Source organism: Furipterus horrens, unplaced genomic scaffold, assembly GCF_987537825.1.
Source record: "Furipterus horrens unplaced genomic scaffold, mFurHor1.1.pri manual_scaffold_6, whole genome shotgun sequence".
NCBI classification, from domain to species: Eukaryota; Metazoa; Chordata; class Mammalia; order Chiroptera; family Furipteridae; genus Furipterus; species Furipterus horrens.
Genome location: NW_028327176.1, coordinates 15,468,215 through 15,483,264, shown reverse-complemented (window position 1 = coordinate 15,483,264; position 15,050 = coordinate 15,468,215). Strand labels below are relative to the sequence as shown.

The 15,050-nt window shown below is 37.4% G+C and overlaps 1 protein-coding gene across 2 annotated transcripts in view; it reads left to right on the top strand.

Moving 5' to 3' along the window:
• BABAM2 (BRISC and BRCA1 A complex member 2) overlaps positions 1-15,050 on the top strand; it is a 340,273-nt gene that overhangs the window by 69,834 nt on the left and 255,389 nt on the right. For both annotated transcript variants that reach the window (XM_090280995.1, XM_090280994.1), the window contains exon 4: positions 454-548. In XM_090280995.1, coding sequence (XP_090137121.1) covers positions 454-548 — 95 coding nt within the window. The remainder of the gene's footprint in view (positions 1-453; positions 549-15,050) is intronic.

Here is a 15,050-nt window from a genome sequence, read left to right as displayed (position 1 = left end):
TGGACATAAACCAGGCTTTTTTATTTTTACTCCAAGCCAAATGTTCTTTTCCCTTATACCAAAGGCTTATATGTTTACTTTCTTCAAGGAAGGGGCTGCATTTTTAGAGAATCAGTCCTCAGTAAAGGCCTGTTGGTCAGCGGGCAGTGATTGGACAGTAACATTTCCTATAACAAACATCTCCATGTGTTTTGTATGTGGCTGCCTATACTTTTCTACTTGGATATTTTTATATAGATATACTGTTAGGAGATTAAAATTTTTATGATTCCATGTTGTGGATGTTAATTTAAAAGAGGATATCTGTTCTTTTGTTTGGAGAATTAATCATTCAGAAAGTGTTTTTCAAATTTTTTTTTGTTAAAATAATATAAACTTTCAGAAGTTGATGCATTCTTCAGAACATCCACACACTAACAAGGAAATAAGGACTGACATTTTCTATTATTTCAGGGGACATCATTTTCAATGCCCAGTACCCAGAGCTGCCCCCCGATTTTATCTTTGGAGAAGATGCCGAGTTCCTGCCGGACCCCTCCGCTCTCCATGTGAGTAACTGCAGGCTCATTCGGATGTGCTTTGTTGAAAGAAAATAAACCTAGCTTTTGACAATTGCTTAATAGATGAATTTGCCAAACATGTGGACTTTTTATACCCCTTTTTCCTCTGTTCTGTAAAATAACTACAACTCTTTGTGTGCCGAGATAGTTTAAATAAGAGGTTATTTTTTTATTGCAGTTTACTTCCAGACTACTTTGAATTAATGAAAGTCTGTAGCATATTGGTTAAAATATTTTTACTTCAGCTTGAGGAGACATGTTGAAAACATTTTCTTTGTTTTAACTTAATATTTCATGCCTGCACTCAATTTTCTAATGTTTACTAACACTTCATCACAAGGCTGGTTAGAGGAGTGGTTTTGGGCTCTTTTCAAGAGGCCTTTTTTTGGTCCTATAAGTGAAAGTGGCATATTTGGACTTGTATCCGCGTTATCTCAGTATTATTATCGGAGGGGTAAAGACCAGATTAAGTGTCCTTTATCAAGCAAGACCAAAAACTGCAGTTGAAGTAAAATGTCTTTGGAATTAAGGCAGAGAGAGGGGCGGTGGTACTTGTCAGAGCACATGCGGTTTATATAAAAATTGTGTGTCTTGCATGACTGGTGGAGAAAAACGTGCGATTTTGTTTCAAAAGTCTGCCCAGACAAAACGTCTCTTCCCTTTCCAGTTCTTTGCTATCATGCCTACACTGTAAGAAGTTTTATTGTTGTTCAAAACTATGTTCTTTGTTTTGTTTTCTGGACATTTTTTGTTTCATTTAAGTTTTGTAATTTAAAGTTTTGATGACTTACTTTGAAATCTTATCCCCCTCCCTTTTTAAAAAGGAGAGTAATAAACAGGAAGTTTTTTAACCCAAACCTAACAAATTTATTTTTAAATATTTAAAATATTTATTGATTTGAGAGAGAGAGGGAGAGGGGGACAGAGGTTTGTTGTTTTACTTATTCATGCACTCATTGGTTGCTTCTTCTATGTGCCCTGACGGGAGATAGAACCTGCAACCTTGGCACATCTGGATGATGCTCCAGCCAAGCAAACAACCTGGCCAGGGCTCCATCTAAAGAAGTATCTTAAATTTTATAACATAACTGTAAAAAAAACTGTTGGCAAGAGAGTAGGATGGGTTCGTTGCTAAATTTCTAATAATTATGCACACTGTTACTTTGGCTGATTTTTTAATAAAATCGTAGTTTAAGTATGGCCCCTTTAGATGCTATATGTTAGATATTCACTCCATATTGAAGCTGAAGGCCTTACCTAGAGAAAATGAGGCAGAAGTGTCCCTGCAGACCTCTTGTGCATTAAATCTGCCCAGTGGAGGGTAGCATATGTTAAATGCCAAAGATGAACTACAGGCTAGGTGTTTCAGGAGTTTAAAGAAGGCTGTCAGAAAAGCCTTTGTAGAGGAGTGGAGACTTGTACTGATCCTTGAAGAAAAGAAGAAAAGTGGGGATTATAGCAGAGAGTATTTCAAGTAGGGGGAATGACATAAACAAATTTGAAGAAGTTATGTATAATATATTGTAAAAAAAGGTACTACAGATTTGCTGAAACATACGTTAATGTAACGAAGGCCGAGAAAAGGTTAGAAAGGTCAACTGAGGTAAGATTACGGAGTGCCTTGAATGCTGGGTTGAGAGCCGTCGAAGGAAGCGACTGGCCCACCGTCTAACAGCAGTGTGGTCAGTGTCATGGATTAGGGAGAAATTGGGGACCGGGATGAGGACAGTTGTAAAAAGTCAAGAGCAGACACAAAGAGCTCTGAGCTAGGGTGGTAGAAGAAGGAATGCTAGGATGGAAGGATAAGAAATACATGTTTACAACTTCTTGTTTTGGAATTGGCTTTAAAATTTGCAAAGCACATCTTCAATATTGACATGTATTGTGAGAGCATAGAATTTAAAAATTAGGAAGGATCTTAAAGTTTATTTTATTTCACTTTTATGTGTTAGTATTGAGGAAATTGATTTCTATAATTGTGTCAGCGTTGATATTATAAATTCATTCTTCTGATATTTCGTCCCTGAGAGGAATTACCACAAAAGTTTTGAGAAATTATATGAAAAAGAACAGCTTAAAAAAAAAATTAAAGCCCTGTATCTGAAAGAAAGATTACATATCCAGGAGACTACTTTCTCTTCAGCTGCAGTTCATTTAAGGCCTTAGGCGGACTACCCAGTGCTTCTTCATGGACCTGTGGGCTGGGCAAACCTAGCTAAGCAGCCAGAGTCCACCTTCCACTAGCTGGGCGCGGTTCACACAGCCTTGGAGGGTGCCCTTGATGTTGATTGTCATCTGGCTAAAACACTAGGGCAGGAATAACTGCAGTACAAGGCCTGATTCGCAGCACACGTCTCCCTGAACACTGCATGCCTGTGAAGGCTTTTCACTCAGTTGTTAACAGCTCCCGCTTTAGTTCTTAGGTTCAGGTCAGACTTATTTCTTCTTTCTTGAAGTGTACAGAGCACAGTCACTAGTAACCCAATTAGTCTGTACTGTATATGGTTTTGAATGCATGGAGATTGCATGTTTCATCACCCATGGAAAGGAAACAGTGCCTACACATCTTGGATTTTTCCATTTAAGTATTAAGTGCAGAAGAGAATAAATATGTATCCTTAGAATCTGGGAGTGTAGTCCAAAGTAGTTCCTGTGGCAAATATGGAATTTCCTTGAAGTTTCTGGGTTCTCTCTTAAAAATGTATAAAACTTTTGCATTTGGTTGTATAACATACCTGTATTTTTAATACAAAAATATCTTAAATTATATACATTTGAGATAAAGTGGACTCTCCACTGTGTTCCAGTTTGAGAAATAAAGCTTTAGAGACTATTTGTGACCTTTTATTTATTCAGTGTATTTAAACCTGTTCCTTTCCAAAAAAAATAAAAAAAGATTTGAAGTAGCTTAAATAAAGGATGTATATAAGGTTAATAGAGGTATATGAAGTGCTTTAATCCATCAGATGAAGCCACCTCTTTCTAAATTTAAACCTTTAGAATTCAGATAGGTGAGTGCCATTAAGGACTTTGCGATTCTTAGATGAATGGAAAAGCTAGATAGATACCAGATCTAGAGCTAGGTCTCTAAGAAAATCATAAATCAGGGGTACCCAACCTCTGGGCTTCAGACTAGTACTGGTCTGGGCCTGTTAGGAATGGGGCTTCACAGCAGGAGGTGAGCTTGAATATACTGTGCTGAATCATCCCCAACCCCCCACCCCCCGGCCTGTGGGACAATTATCTTCCATGAAACTGGGGACCACTGTTATAATTATTGAGTTAAGATCTTAGTGGTCTAGTGAGTCCCACTTCTGGTATACATTAGAATGATTTAGGGGGCCTGTTAAAAATACAGATACCTGGACCCCAGTGGACATACTGAATTAGATTAAAAAAAAAAATTTCACCCGAGGACATTTTTTCATTGCTTTTTTTAGAGAGAGAGGAAGGGAGAGAGGGAAACATTGATGTGAGAGAGAAGCATTGATTGGTTGCCTCCCGTATGCTCTTGGACCTGGGATTGAACCTGCAACCAAGCATGTGTCCTGATTGGGAATTAAACCTACAACCCCCCAGTTATGGGACAGTGCTCCGACCAACTGAGCCACCCTGGCCAGGGCTGAATTATATACTTTAGGGAGCCAGAGTCATTAAATTCCCCGGGTGATTTTTATGTATTAGTCTGAACTGCTATTGGACTATTGTAATTGAATGTATCTCTTGCAGTAATATTTCCAACAGAAGGCTGTTTGCCTTTGCTTAACATTATTTCCAGTGATGTATCATTTTCCATTTTCGGGACAGTTATAATTTTTTTAAATAACAGCTTTATTGAGACATAGTTTATATGTTACATAATTTACTCATTTAAAGTGTGTAATTGAATGATTTTTAGTATATTCATTGAGTTGTGCAATCATCACCACTCAAATTTAGAATGTTGTCATCACCCCTAAAAGAAACTGCAAATCCATTAACAGAAACTTCTTGTTTGTCTACTCTAGGCAGTAACTAATCTATATTCGGTCTATATGGATTTGCCTATTCTGGACATTTCTTATGCATAGAAATTATGCACATATTTTTTTGTGATTGATTTTCACTTACTATACTGTTTTTAATGTAGCATATGTCACTTTTTTTATTGCCAAATACCCCATTGTGTTCCTATACCACCTTTTATTTATCCATTGTCAGTTGATGGATATTTGGATCGTTTCCACATTTTGGCTATTTTAAATATTGCTTGTTGTGTGGATATATTTTTATTTCTTTTGGATATATCCCTAGGATTGGAATTCCAGGGCCAAATAGTACCTCTGTGTTTAACTTTTGAGGAACTCCCAGACTGTTTTCCAAAGTGCCTGTGTACCATTTTACATACCCAGCAGCAGTGCAGAAGTGTTGCAAGTTGTCTGCTTCCTCACCAACACTTGTTATTGTCTGTGTGTATGATAATAGCCATCCTAGTGAGTATGAAGTGTTATCTCATTGTGGTTTGGTTTGTATTTCCCTGATGGCTGTGCATCACAATGGTGTTTATATTTTTTAATGTGTTTATTGGCCATTTGTGTATCTTCTCTGGAGAAATGTCAGTTCAAATCCTTTGCCAGTTTTAAAATTGGATTATTTGTCTTTTTATTGTTGAGGTGTAAGAGTTCTTTTTTCTTCTTCTTTTCTTTTTATATTCTGGGTACAGGTTCTTTTTGTAAGATATATGACTGACCAAAATTTTCTCCCCATTCTGTGGATTTTCTTTTTACTTTCTAGATAGTATCATTTGAAGGAGAAAAGTTTTATATTTTTTATGAAGTCCAATTTATCTGTTTTTTCTTTTGTTGCTTGTGTTTCTGGTTTCATGTCTAAGAAACCATTCTCTAGTCCAAGGTTATAAAAAATACCTACTATTATGTTTTCAGAAGTGTTTTATAATTTTTGCTCTTATATTTAGGCTTTTGGTCATTTAAGTTAATTTTTATATATGGTGTGAGGTAAGGGCCTTGCTTCATGTTTTACAAGTGGAGATCAAGGTCTCCCAGCACAATTTATCAGAAAGACTTTTTTTCCCCTTATTGAACTGTCTTTTCATTCTTGTTGAAACTTAATAGACTCTCAATATGAGGGTTTATTTCTGGACTTTCAGTTTTGCTCCACTGATCTGTATTTTAAACTTTTGCCAAGCCCACATTGTCTTGATTATTGTGACTTTGTAATAAGTTTTGAAATTGGGAAGTATGAGTTTTCCAATTTTGTTTTTCTTTTCCAAGATTGCTTTGACTATTATGAGTCCCTTACATTTCCATATTAATTTTAAAATCAGCTTGTCAATTTTTGCTAAGAATCCAGCTGGGATCTTTATAGGGATTGGGTTGCACTTGAAGATCAAGCTAGAGATTATTGCCATCTTAACAATATTAAGTCTTCAAATCCAGGTACATGAAATGTCTTTCCATGTTTTTAGTCCTTCTTTAATATCTTTAAATAATGTTTTGTAATTTTCCGAGTAAAAGTTTTGCATTTCTTTTGTTAAATTTATTTCTAAATATTTTGTTCTTTTTGATGCTATTGTAAATGGAATTGATTAATTTCAGTTTTAATTTTACAATGTTGCTGTTTAGAAATACAATTGATTTTTGAATATTGATACTGTACCCTGCAGCCTTACAGATTTAACTTTTTTTTGCTGTAAAGTTTTTCTTTCTAATGAGCTAACACTTTACAGACTTACGTTCTTTATCTTTTTCTATTTTGAGGTAAATCAATTTGTTGTGGAAGCTGGGTGATGACAGATTTTGATATTGGGATATGATTATAAAATAGATTTTGATATTGGGATATGATTATAAAATGGTGATATTGCTTTTCCTTCACTCATAAATTGAACTTAAAGCATTTTCTAAGAGAAACGGTATTATAAGAAGCTTATAGTATTTCTGAGATCTACTATTAAGGTCAATATGCACAAATTCTAGTAGGTTTGTTAAAAATTCGCTTCAGTGCTTTGCATTATATATGCTATTAATTCATTCAGCGAACCAGCTAAGTCAACATTAATCAAAGTTATGACCTAGTACCTAGTCAGTATATGTAAAGGCTGAGTTCTATTCTAGATGAGTTCCCTGAAGACAGACATAGACCTTAATTAATAGAGTGTAAGAAGATCATGTAAATAAAACACAGCAGTACATAGCAGAGGGAGCAGATAGTTTGGTTTGAGGATGGTCATGTAAAGTTATTTAAACAACTGTAACATGGTAATCATCCAGATAAACTGTGTCCATAAGTATTTTCCAGAACATATAGAAGAATTATTCGTGATCTGAGTGGTTGTTATTTGTAGAGCTTTTTTGCTGTTTGTACTTTTGCTCTGAGCCTCAAGTCCTAAGCATGTGCTAATTAAAGAGCTGTCCCTGCGGCGTAGGTTAATTCCTCAGTGACTGTACTTGACTGTGTTCTGTTCTGTGTTTTTGCCAGACTGTATCATGTGTCATATTATGAATAAGGTACTGACATATTAGTGCTTTCTGATACTAATGAAAAAACATAAAAGTGAACAAGACAAAGTGAAGGAAATCCTGTCTGGGTGTTTATTGATTGTGCAGTGTGTATCCAACAGTGTATTCTATGGAACTTGATCTCACGAAGGCTAAATTTCAGGGAGATAAAGATGCGTGGGAACACGTAGACATAGGCATTATGTCATAGAATGCTATAGGATAATTAGATAGTGTTTTTGTATACACTGTATAGTGTGAGAAGAGAGGATGATCAATAAGTTAAGATATGCTCCATGATAATGAAAAAGGAAAATTATTATAGGTTGGAATTGTGGGATTAGCATGATCAGGAAAAAGCTGGGACTTTTACTGACCCCCAAGTGATGGCCATGCTGTAGCTGGTAGGCTATGGCTGTCACTCAGTCGCTTCTCTCAGTCTGTCTTCTTTCATTCTGTTCCTTGCTCACTGCTCTCCAGCCGCACTCGCCTCCTTGCTATTCCTCAGGCATTTCAGCACACTCCCACCTTAGGACCTTTGATTTGCTGTCATTTTCGTTCGCTGCTGTGTGGGACTCTCCCAGTTTTCTGAAGGGCTTGCTCCCTGTTATCTTCAAGTGTCATGCTATCAGAGAGGCCTGTATAAAACTGTAGTAACACCTTTCACATTACTCTCTTCTATCTTTGTCACGCTTTATTTTCTTCATTACATTTATCACCATTTGTTAAATTTTTGGTTCCTTATTTGTTTGGTGTCTGTCTTTGCTAGGGTGACCAGCTGCCTGGGGCTGAGATATAGTACCTTCAGTGCTGAGACAGGATAGTCACAGGCAAGCTGGGGTAGAGGATCACCCTTTCCTCTTCCCTGGAAGGTAGGCTTCATGAGAGGATGAAATTTGTTTGGTTCACTGCTGTAACCTGCTACCTAGGAGACTGTCTAGTGCATAGTGGTATACAAATATGTGCTCATTAGGCAAATAGGTTGCCTTTAAGGTTCTGTATTCCTTAAGAGACTTATTGGTTTCTGAAACTTGAAAATAGGTTTTAAATGAAAATTTCAAAATAGAAAGATTTGGTTTTAGAGAAGTTTGGGGGATGAAAATCAGTTAACAGAAGCTCTGAAGCAGTGATTTTCAGCCTTGCTCTTGCAATAATCTGTGGTATATTTGGCTACCTCAAAGGGTATTGTGAAATTATTTCCCCCGAAAATAATGATAATTCACTTTAATTTCAAATAAAGTTCCATGAAGGAGGAAGGGTGGATTATACATTTAAATGAGAAGGACATGTTGTAATCATAGCAAGATCGGAAACCACTGATATCTGACTTCCTCGTTTGTAGAAGATGAGGGCAGTTTTGTGTTTGAGACTATCATCTTCAGTGTGGGAACCTATTGCCGCTCCAGGTACTGCCTGCTGGTTGTGGAATTCTTTCCCGGACTCTGTTCTGCTCGCATGGAGTTCAATTATAGAAAGAAGCATTGTACCAGCCCGTTGTCACTTCTCTTCCCCTGCGCTTCACTGTGCTACCTACAGAAAGACATCTTTTGAATGTGTCCTTGCAAAACAGTGCACATGCCCTGCATATATGAAGTATATGCAAAGAACGCATGAAGCTGATAGGGACTGCGGACTGTGTGGCCCTCTCTTGACAGTTGCCGTCCAGATATGTGGTGCCCCTGTTCCTAGACACTTCCGTGTGCTGTGATCTGTAGCATCTTTTAAAATAGAATGGTCTGTCATTTTTCGCATGCCTATTTAATGCCTCATTTGAGATCTATAAGTGGTTCATCTGTAGCCTTTGAGCTGGACGCAGTGCTCAAGACAGGTAAGTGCATAGATTTGTGGCCACGGTTGATACGTGCAGGGATGGAGGTACACGTATATGCACAGGGTGCTGTGGGGACATGGAGGAGGAGCAGGTTACCAGGTCCACACATAGAAGGTGTGATGGACTTAGAAACATTGTTTGACTGTTTATAAGTAGTCTGTATTTTGGTGTAACTTATTGAAGAATAAAGTACCTACAGAAGAGTGTACAAATCACAAGTGCATAGCATGGTGAGTTTCAAAAAGTAAATACACTGCGTAACCAGCACCTAGATCAAGAGAGAACATTTCCAGCACCCAGATGCCCCACACATGCCCTCTTTTGTCACTGTGGCCATTTTGCCAAAGAGTAAACACTGTGCTGACTTATATCACCAGTATTAATTTTGCCTCATTTTGATCTTTTTACGAATGGAATCAGGTATGCACTTGTATGTCTGACTTTTTTCATGCAACATTTATTTGTATGCTCATTGCTCATAGTATTCCACATATAAACTGAGCATACCACAGTTTATCCATTGTTATTGATTGACATTTGGATTACTTCAGTTCTTTGCAGTTGTGAATAGTGCTCCTGTGAGTATTCTTTTACATGTCTCAGTGAATGTATGTGTGTGTTTCTGGTGGGTATATACCAAAGAGTGGACTTCCTGGGTCACATGGTATAGAGAATTAAGGAGAGGTCTGCTACTATATATACATATGCATACACATATAATTTTGAAGGTATGTGTTATAAACATGGCTTTAAAAGCACAGTTGTAGAAAAACAGGATATCTTGAAAGTACAAACAAGGTATTATTAAAACGAAACTCGATCAGTTTATCAGTTGGCGTTCAGTTAAGAGAAACCATACCAGTAATTCTAATAGGAAAATTGAATATAGGGAATTATTAACTACTTAAAGGAGTAAAAAGAGAACTTTAAAGAATGTGATAGCAATTGTATAGAGTAGTTACTCCAGGCTGAAGGAGAACATACAAGAAGGAACAAACTTGAAAGACCCTCCCTCACATCTTCCCATACACCGAAGGCTGAGACTCTGACCTCTGAGTTGGAGAGGGTGTGGCTAGAGCCCACTGGATGATGGAGGTCTTCACCTGGGGGAGCTGCAGGCCAGCACTGGTGTGTGGCCTACTGGGTTCTGGTTGGCCAGGGCTGGTGAGTGGAAATGGGCTGGCTGCCGGTTAAACGGGCTGAAGGGTGAGCACTGCTGGGTCTTCTGCATGCCTCTGGTGGCTGTACCATAGGAGCAGCTATAAAAAGTACCCCAGAATCAGGATAAGAAGCTCCTCCTCTGTTAATGCCTTGTACTGTGCCTTCATCATTTCTACTGACAAGCTAAACGTCAGCTGGCAAAGGAAAAAAAGGCTTACAAGATCCAGCCCCGGTTTCACAAATAGGATAAAGAAGAGTAGGTTTTGGGGAGATGAGAGGCAATAAATGAATAACTAGCACAAGTAGATAATTCCTAACTTATCTTCCAGTATATGTATTGTTTTTTGCTATGTCTAAGCAGCTATTAAACCCATCTGATGAGTTCTTAGATAATATGCTTTTTAATTCTATTTGATTATTTTCCATAAATTCTTTGGTGACTTTATCTTTTCATGTATAATTTTCACCATTTTCTTGCACATGCTAATCATACTTATTTTTAAGTTCTTGGGAGTCAATTCTGGTATCTGGAATATTGTTGGATCTATTTGTTTTGCCTGCTTTTTTCTTTGGTTATCAGCCATGTGACACTGTATTTGGTGTTTCTAATAGTTTTGAGTGAACATCAGACAGTTCAGTTAAAAAAATATGGAGGCTCCAAAAGAAGCTGTCTTCTTCTGGAGAGAGGGTTCATTGTCCCTTCTCACAGACAGATAGATGTTGACCAATCACCCTAGTCCAGATGGGGACTCTGCTGAGTTTGGCTGGTTTATGGCTTTGGTAAGGGACTGTCTACTTCTGGGGTCACTACTCCTCCTGAGGTGGAGCTCTTCAGGTCTGGACCAGTCAATGTTCCTAGATGCTTTTAAGTGCCTTGGCCTTTAAAATGTTTTAAAATAGAATGTCCTGTCATTTGTCAAATATTAAGTCACCCAAACACCATGGATCTTTGCCCTGATGGATTCCAAATTCTAAATTTTACTTGTAAGACTGCTGATAACTCCCCTCTGCTTTTCAGAGGTAGTTTCTTAATCCTTGGGCTGCCCCAGAATTCATCAGATGTCTTGAGGGGAACTGGCTGCACGTTTGAGATCTTTCAAGACTGCCAAAAGTCCTGATGACTTTTTGGAGTCCAGCAGCAGCTTTGTGATTGTGCAAAGCCTAGATTCTCAGCCTCCCTCCAGTGCTGGGAATTTGCAAAGTCCCCCTCCACCCACCCCCACTGGGTGAAAGCCAGAGTCAGCTCCCCTGCTGGATCTTCTCTTCTTCATGACTTCTCAGCTCTTTCCAGTTCTCATTGCTTCAGCAGATATTGAATGCCTTCAGATAGATGCCTGTATTTTGTCTGGCTTTCTGGTTGGTCTTATTGAGAGTGCTGGTCCGTACAACGCTGCTTCATCCTACCTGTAAGTGTAATAACTCAGTTGTCCTATACAGTATTCCCTCACTTATTGCGGGTATTACGTTCTAGACCCCCCCCCCGCCCCCCCCCCCCGTGAAGTGGGAACCTTACATTTATTCTACATTATTAAACCTATGTAACTTTAACAACATACATATACAGTGCCGCAAAATCCCACAATATTGCGAAAAATCCGCGGTAAATAATTAAATATAATATTTTTTAAAATCCCGTGATACAGTGAGGCTGCGATAAGTGAACCATGATATAGAGAGGGACTACTGTATTTTAGAACTTAAAATCTTTACGCTTTACTTTGAAACCGAAAGAACAAAAAGAAAAACCTTTAGTGGAACATGACATACCACTCACCTTGTTGACCAAAATACAGACTTAATGAAAGTTAGTAATAATTAATAAAAACGTTTAATGTTAATAAAAATGTTAAGTAACATTAGTTAATAAAAATGAACAGATGTTAGGAAGCAGTATATTTCCTTTATTATGGAAACCTAGATTTTAAGTTTCAGTGTATTTTCCTAAGGTAGAAAGAAGGGTAAACATTATTTAGAGATGGCATCTCTGGTTCTCTTGAGTTGAATGCATCTTGGATTCAAAGGATGATGCATCAATGTTGATCCAAGTAAATCTGAGAAAATTACAAGAAATTTCAACGCAAAATTGGTTTATGTGCTGATGAATTAAAAACTCTATTGATATTTCTACCACTATCCATTTTTATTCATTAGCATGGAAACATTTTATGAAGTAGGAAGAATATTGGTGTTGTTATTCTTTAAAAAACGTTATTCCGAAGGGATGCAGTGGAAGGGCCCTGGTTTAACAATGATGATTTACGATTTCATCCGTTTTTCCAAAGGTGTTGCTATTGTAATCAATTTTGGATTAGGGAAAGGACTATTCATATATACACATATGCAATACAGACAATTTTGAAGGCATGTGTTATAAACAAGGTTTTTAAGCACAGTTGTAGAAAAACAGACTATCTTGGAAGTACAAACAAGGTACATTTAAAACGTTCACTCCAATGAAACAAGTGAAAAAAAGGCAACCCAAGTTATTTTTTGAAACCCAATGGCAAATATAACATTTAGCAGATGTTGCTAGTTTCGATTTACTCCATGAAGATGTAAAAATGCTTCCAGGGAAAATGAGGTACTGAGTGGAGTATGAAACATTGTAGCTCAAGAATTTGCTTATTCAGCCCTGATGGATGTGGCCCAGTTGTTTGGGTGTCCTCCAGCAAAGCGAAAGGCGGCAGGCCGATTCTTGGTCAGGACACATGTCTGGGTTGTGGGTTCAGTTCCAGGGCTGTATGAGAGGCAACTGATCGATGTTTCTCTCTCGCATCAATGTTTCTCTCCCTCTCTTTCTCCTTCCCGTCTCCTCTCTCTAAAAAAATTAAGTAAATAAAATCTAAAAAAAAAAGAAAAAGAAAAAGGAATTTGCTTATCCAGAGGAGTTATTTAATGATCAGTTTTCGAGATTATTTATTGTCATTGGTTGGTCATTTCTCATTGTCATCCTTTATTGCTTCCTGTCCTCTCCACTCTTCTCAAAGGGTTGGGTTTTTAAATTATGAGAATGTATTTTTATTATTATTTGTGGTTCAGGTACTTAGTAAGTATACACTAACTTTTTTATTTTTATTTTAATGAATGACTGCCCCATACCACATTAATGGTAGAGGAGTTCTTATAATGTGGTGATTCTTAAGCCTGTGGTAGTCTGAGGCTTTATGGAGGAGGAAGGTTCTGGCTGGGTGTTTAAGCAATAGTAGGATTTAGAAGATGAATAGAAGGGATGGCAGTATGGGCAGGGAGACAGGGCTAGGGCAGATCATCACAAACCAAGGATGGCGTATGGGAAGCACTGAACAGCCAGTTTTCTTGGAGGAGAGTTTGCATTGGCAAATAGCAGAAAACACAGTTACAGAGGTAGATTGAGGCAAAGTAGTCAGGGGTTCAGAATCCAAAGCTACATATTATTCATTACCACTTTAAGCTATGATTTTAAGAAATGCTGCAGCCTTAGGTTTTGTTCTTTTCTTTTTAAAAATACATGGTTTACAAAGACAGTGATGCTTTTGTGAGATGTTTATGATCTGACAATGTTTTTCCTTTGGTATTGAGGATTTCAGAAATTTTTGATGCCTTTACTTTTTGGTCACCTGCTGTTAAGTACATTTCTGGAAATAGTTGTAAGCTTCATGTGTGGACATTAGCTTTTTAGAGGAGTCAGAGTTTTATTATACATTTAAAAGTGTGCAGTTGATTGTTGACTATACTACCTAAAAATTTCTATAAATTATTTCACATTCTCCACCTGTTTCACAGTCTGGTCCAGAGGAAAAGTAATAAAATTAGATGAAGGAAAAATACTTGAGGAAGGGAAATCACATGATGAATCGTAGCAGTTTGAACCTGGTAGCATTCAAGTGACAGAAAATGTAATCAAACTGACTTAGGTAAAAAGAGAATTTATTGGGTCATGTAACAGAAAAGACCAGTGGTGGAGGTAGCTTGGGACAGTTTTGTGAACCTATCTCTATGTTTGTTATATTATGATAATTTTTTAAAAAGAACTGACTATCCAGCATACAAAAATTAATCAGTATAATTTTTTGGATTCAGGAAGTCCAGTACAGTAAATTCTAAGCAGGTAAAAATAAAGAAATCCATTTCTAGACATATCATGGAAAAATTATAGAAAGCCAAAAACAATGAGAACAATCTAAACACAGCCAGGGAAAACAAAACAGCAATGGTTAGACTGTTAGCTGACTTCTTATGGTCACAATAGAAGGTAGAAGATAGTTTAGTTGTATTTTTAATGTGATAAAAGAAAATAATCACCACTTAAGATTTAACTTTACTAATTTTTAGGGGGGGGGAATCTCTCTTTTAAGGTCAGATATGCAGAAAGCAATGGGAGATAGCAGTAAAGAGTTATCAAATTGTACATCATCCAGAGGGTGTTTTAACTAGAATTATACATTTTGATGGGTGTTAGGATTTATGTTCCCAATACATGTCATCTAGACAAACATTAAAGTCAAGTAACTTCTTCTTGGCGTCTGTTGATTTGGGAGTGAGGAATGGGTGCCTATAGGGTGAAAAAGAAAATGGCTTTAAATCTTGGCTTTGCAAGTAGATAACTTCATATTGAGCGTGTCTGCCACCTCTTTCTACCCTTCTGTTCTTGTATTGGTCTGTGTAACAGGGTAACAGGAATTATCCCGAGTCTGGGTCCTATCTCTCAAAGATTCTAATTTAGTTATTTAGTTTGAGGTAGAGCCTCGACATCAGTGGTTTTAGAAAGTCAGTTCTAATGTATGACCAGGACTGAGACTGTAGGTACTGAGAACAGGTGAGGGTAAGAGAGATGTGAATTCTAGTTTCAGCTCTATTGATTATGAGGCAGATTGTGTTGGCCAAGGTACCTAACATTTATGCATTTATCTATGGATAAAAAAGCTTGTATAGTACTTATCTCACAAGGCTGTTATAAGGAATGAGAAAGTAACATTTGAACGAACAAATGGAAATGAAACTGAAGGTGTGGAAGCCAGAATG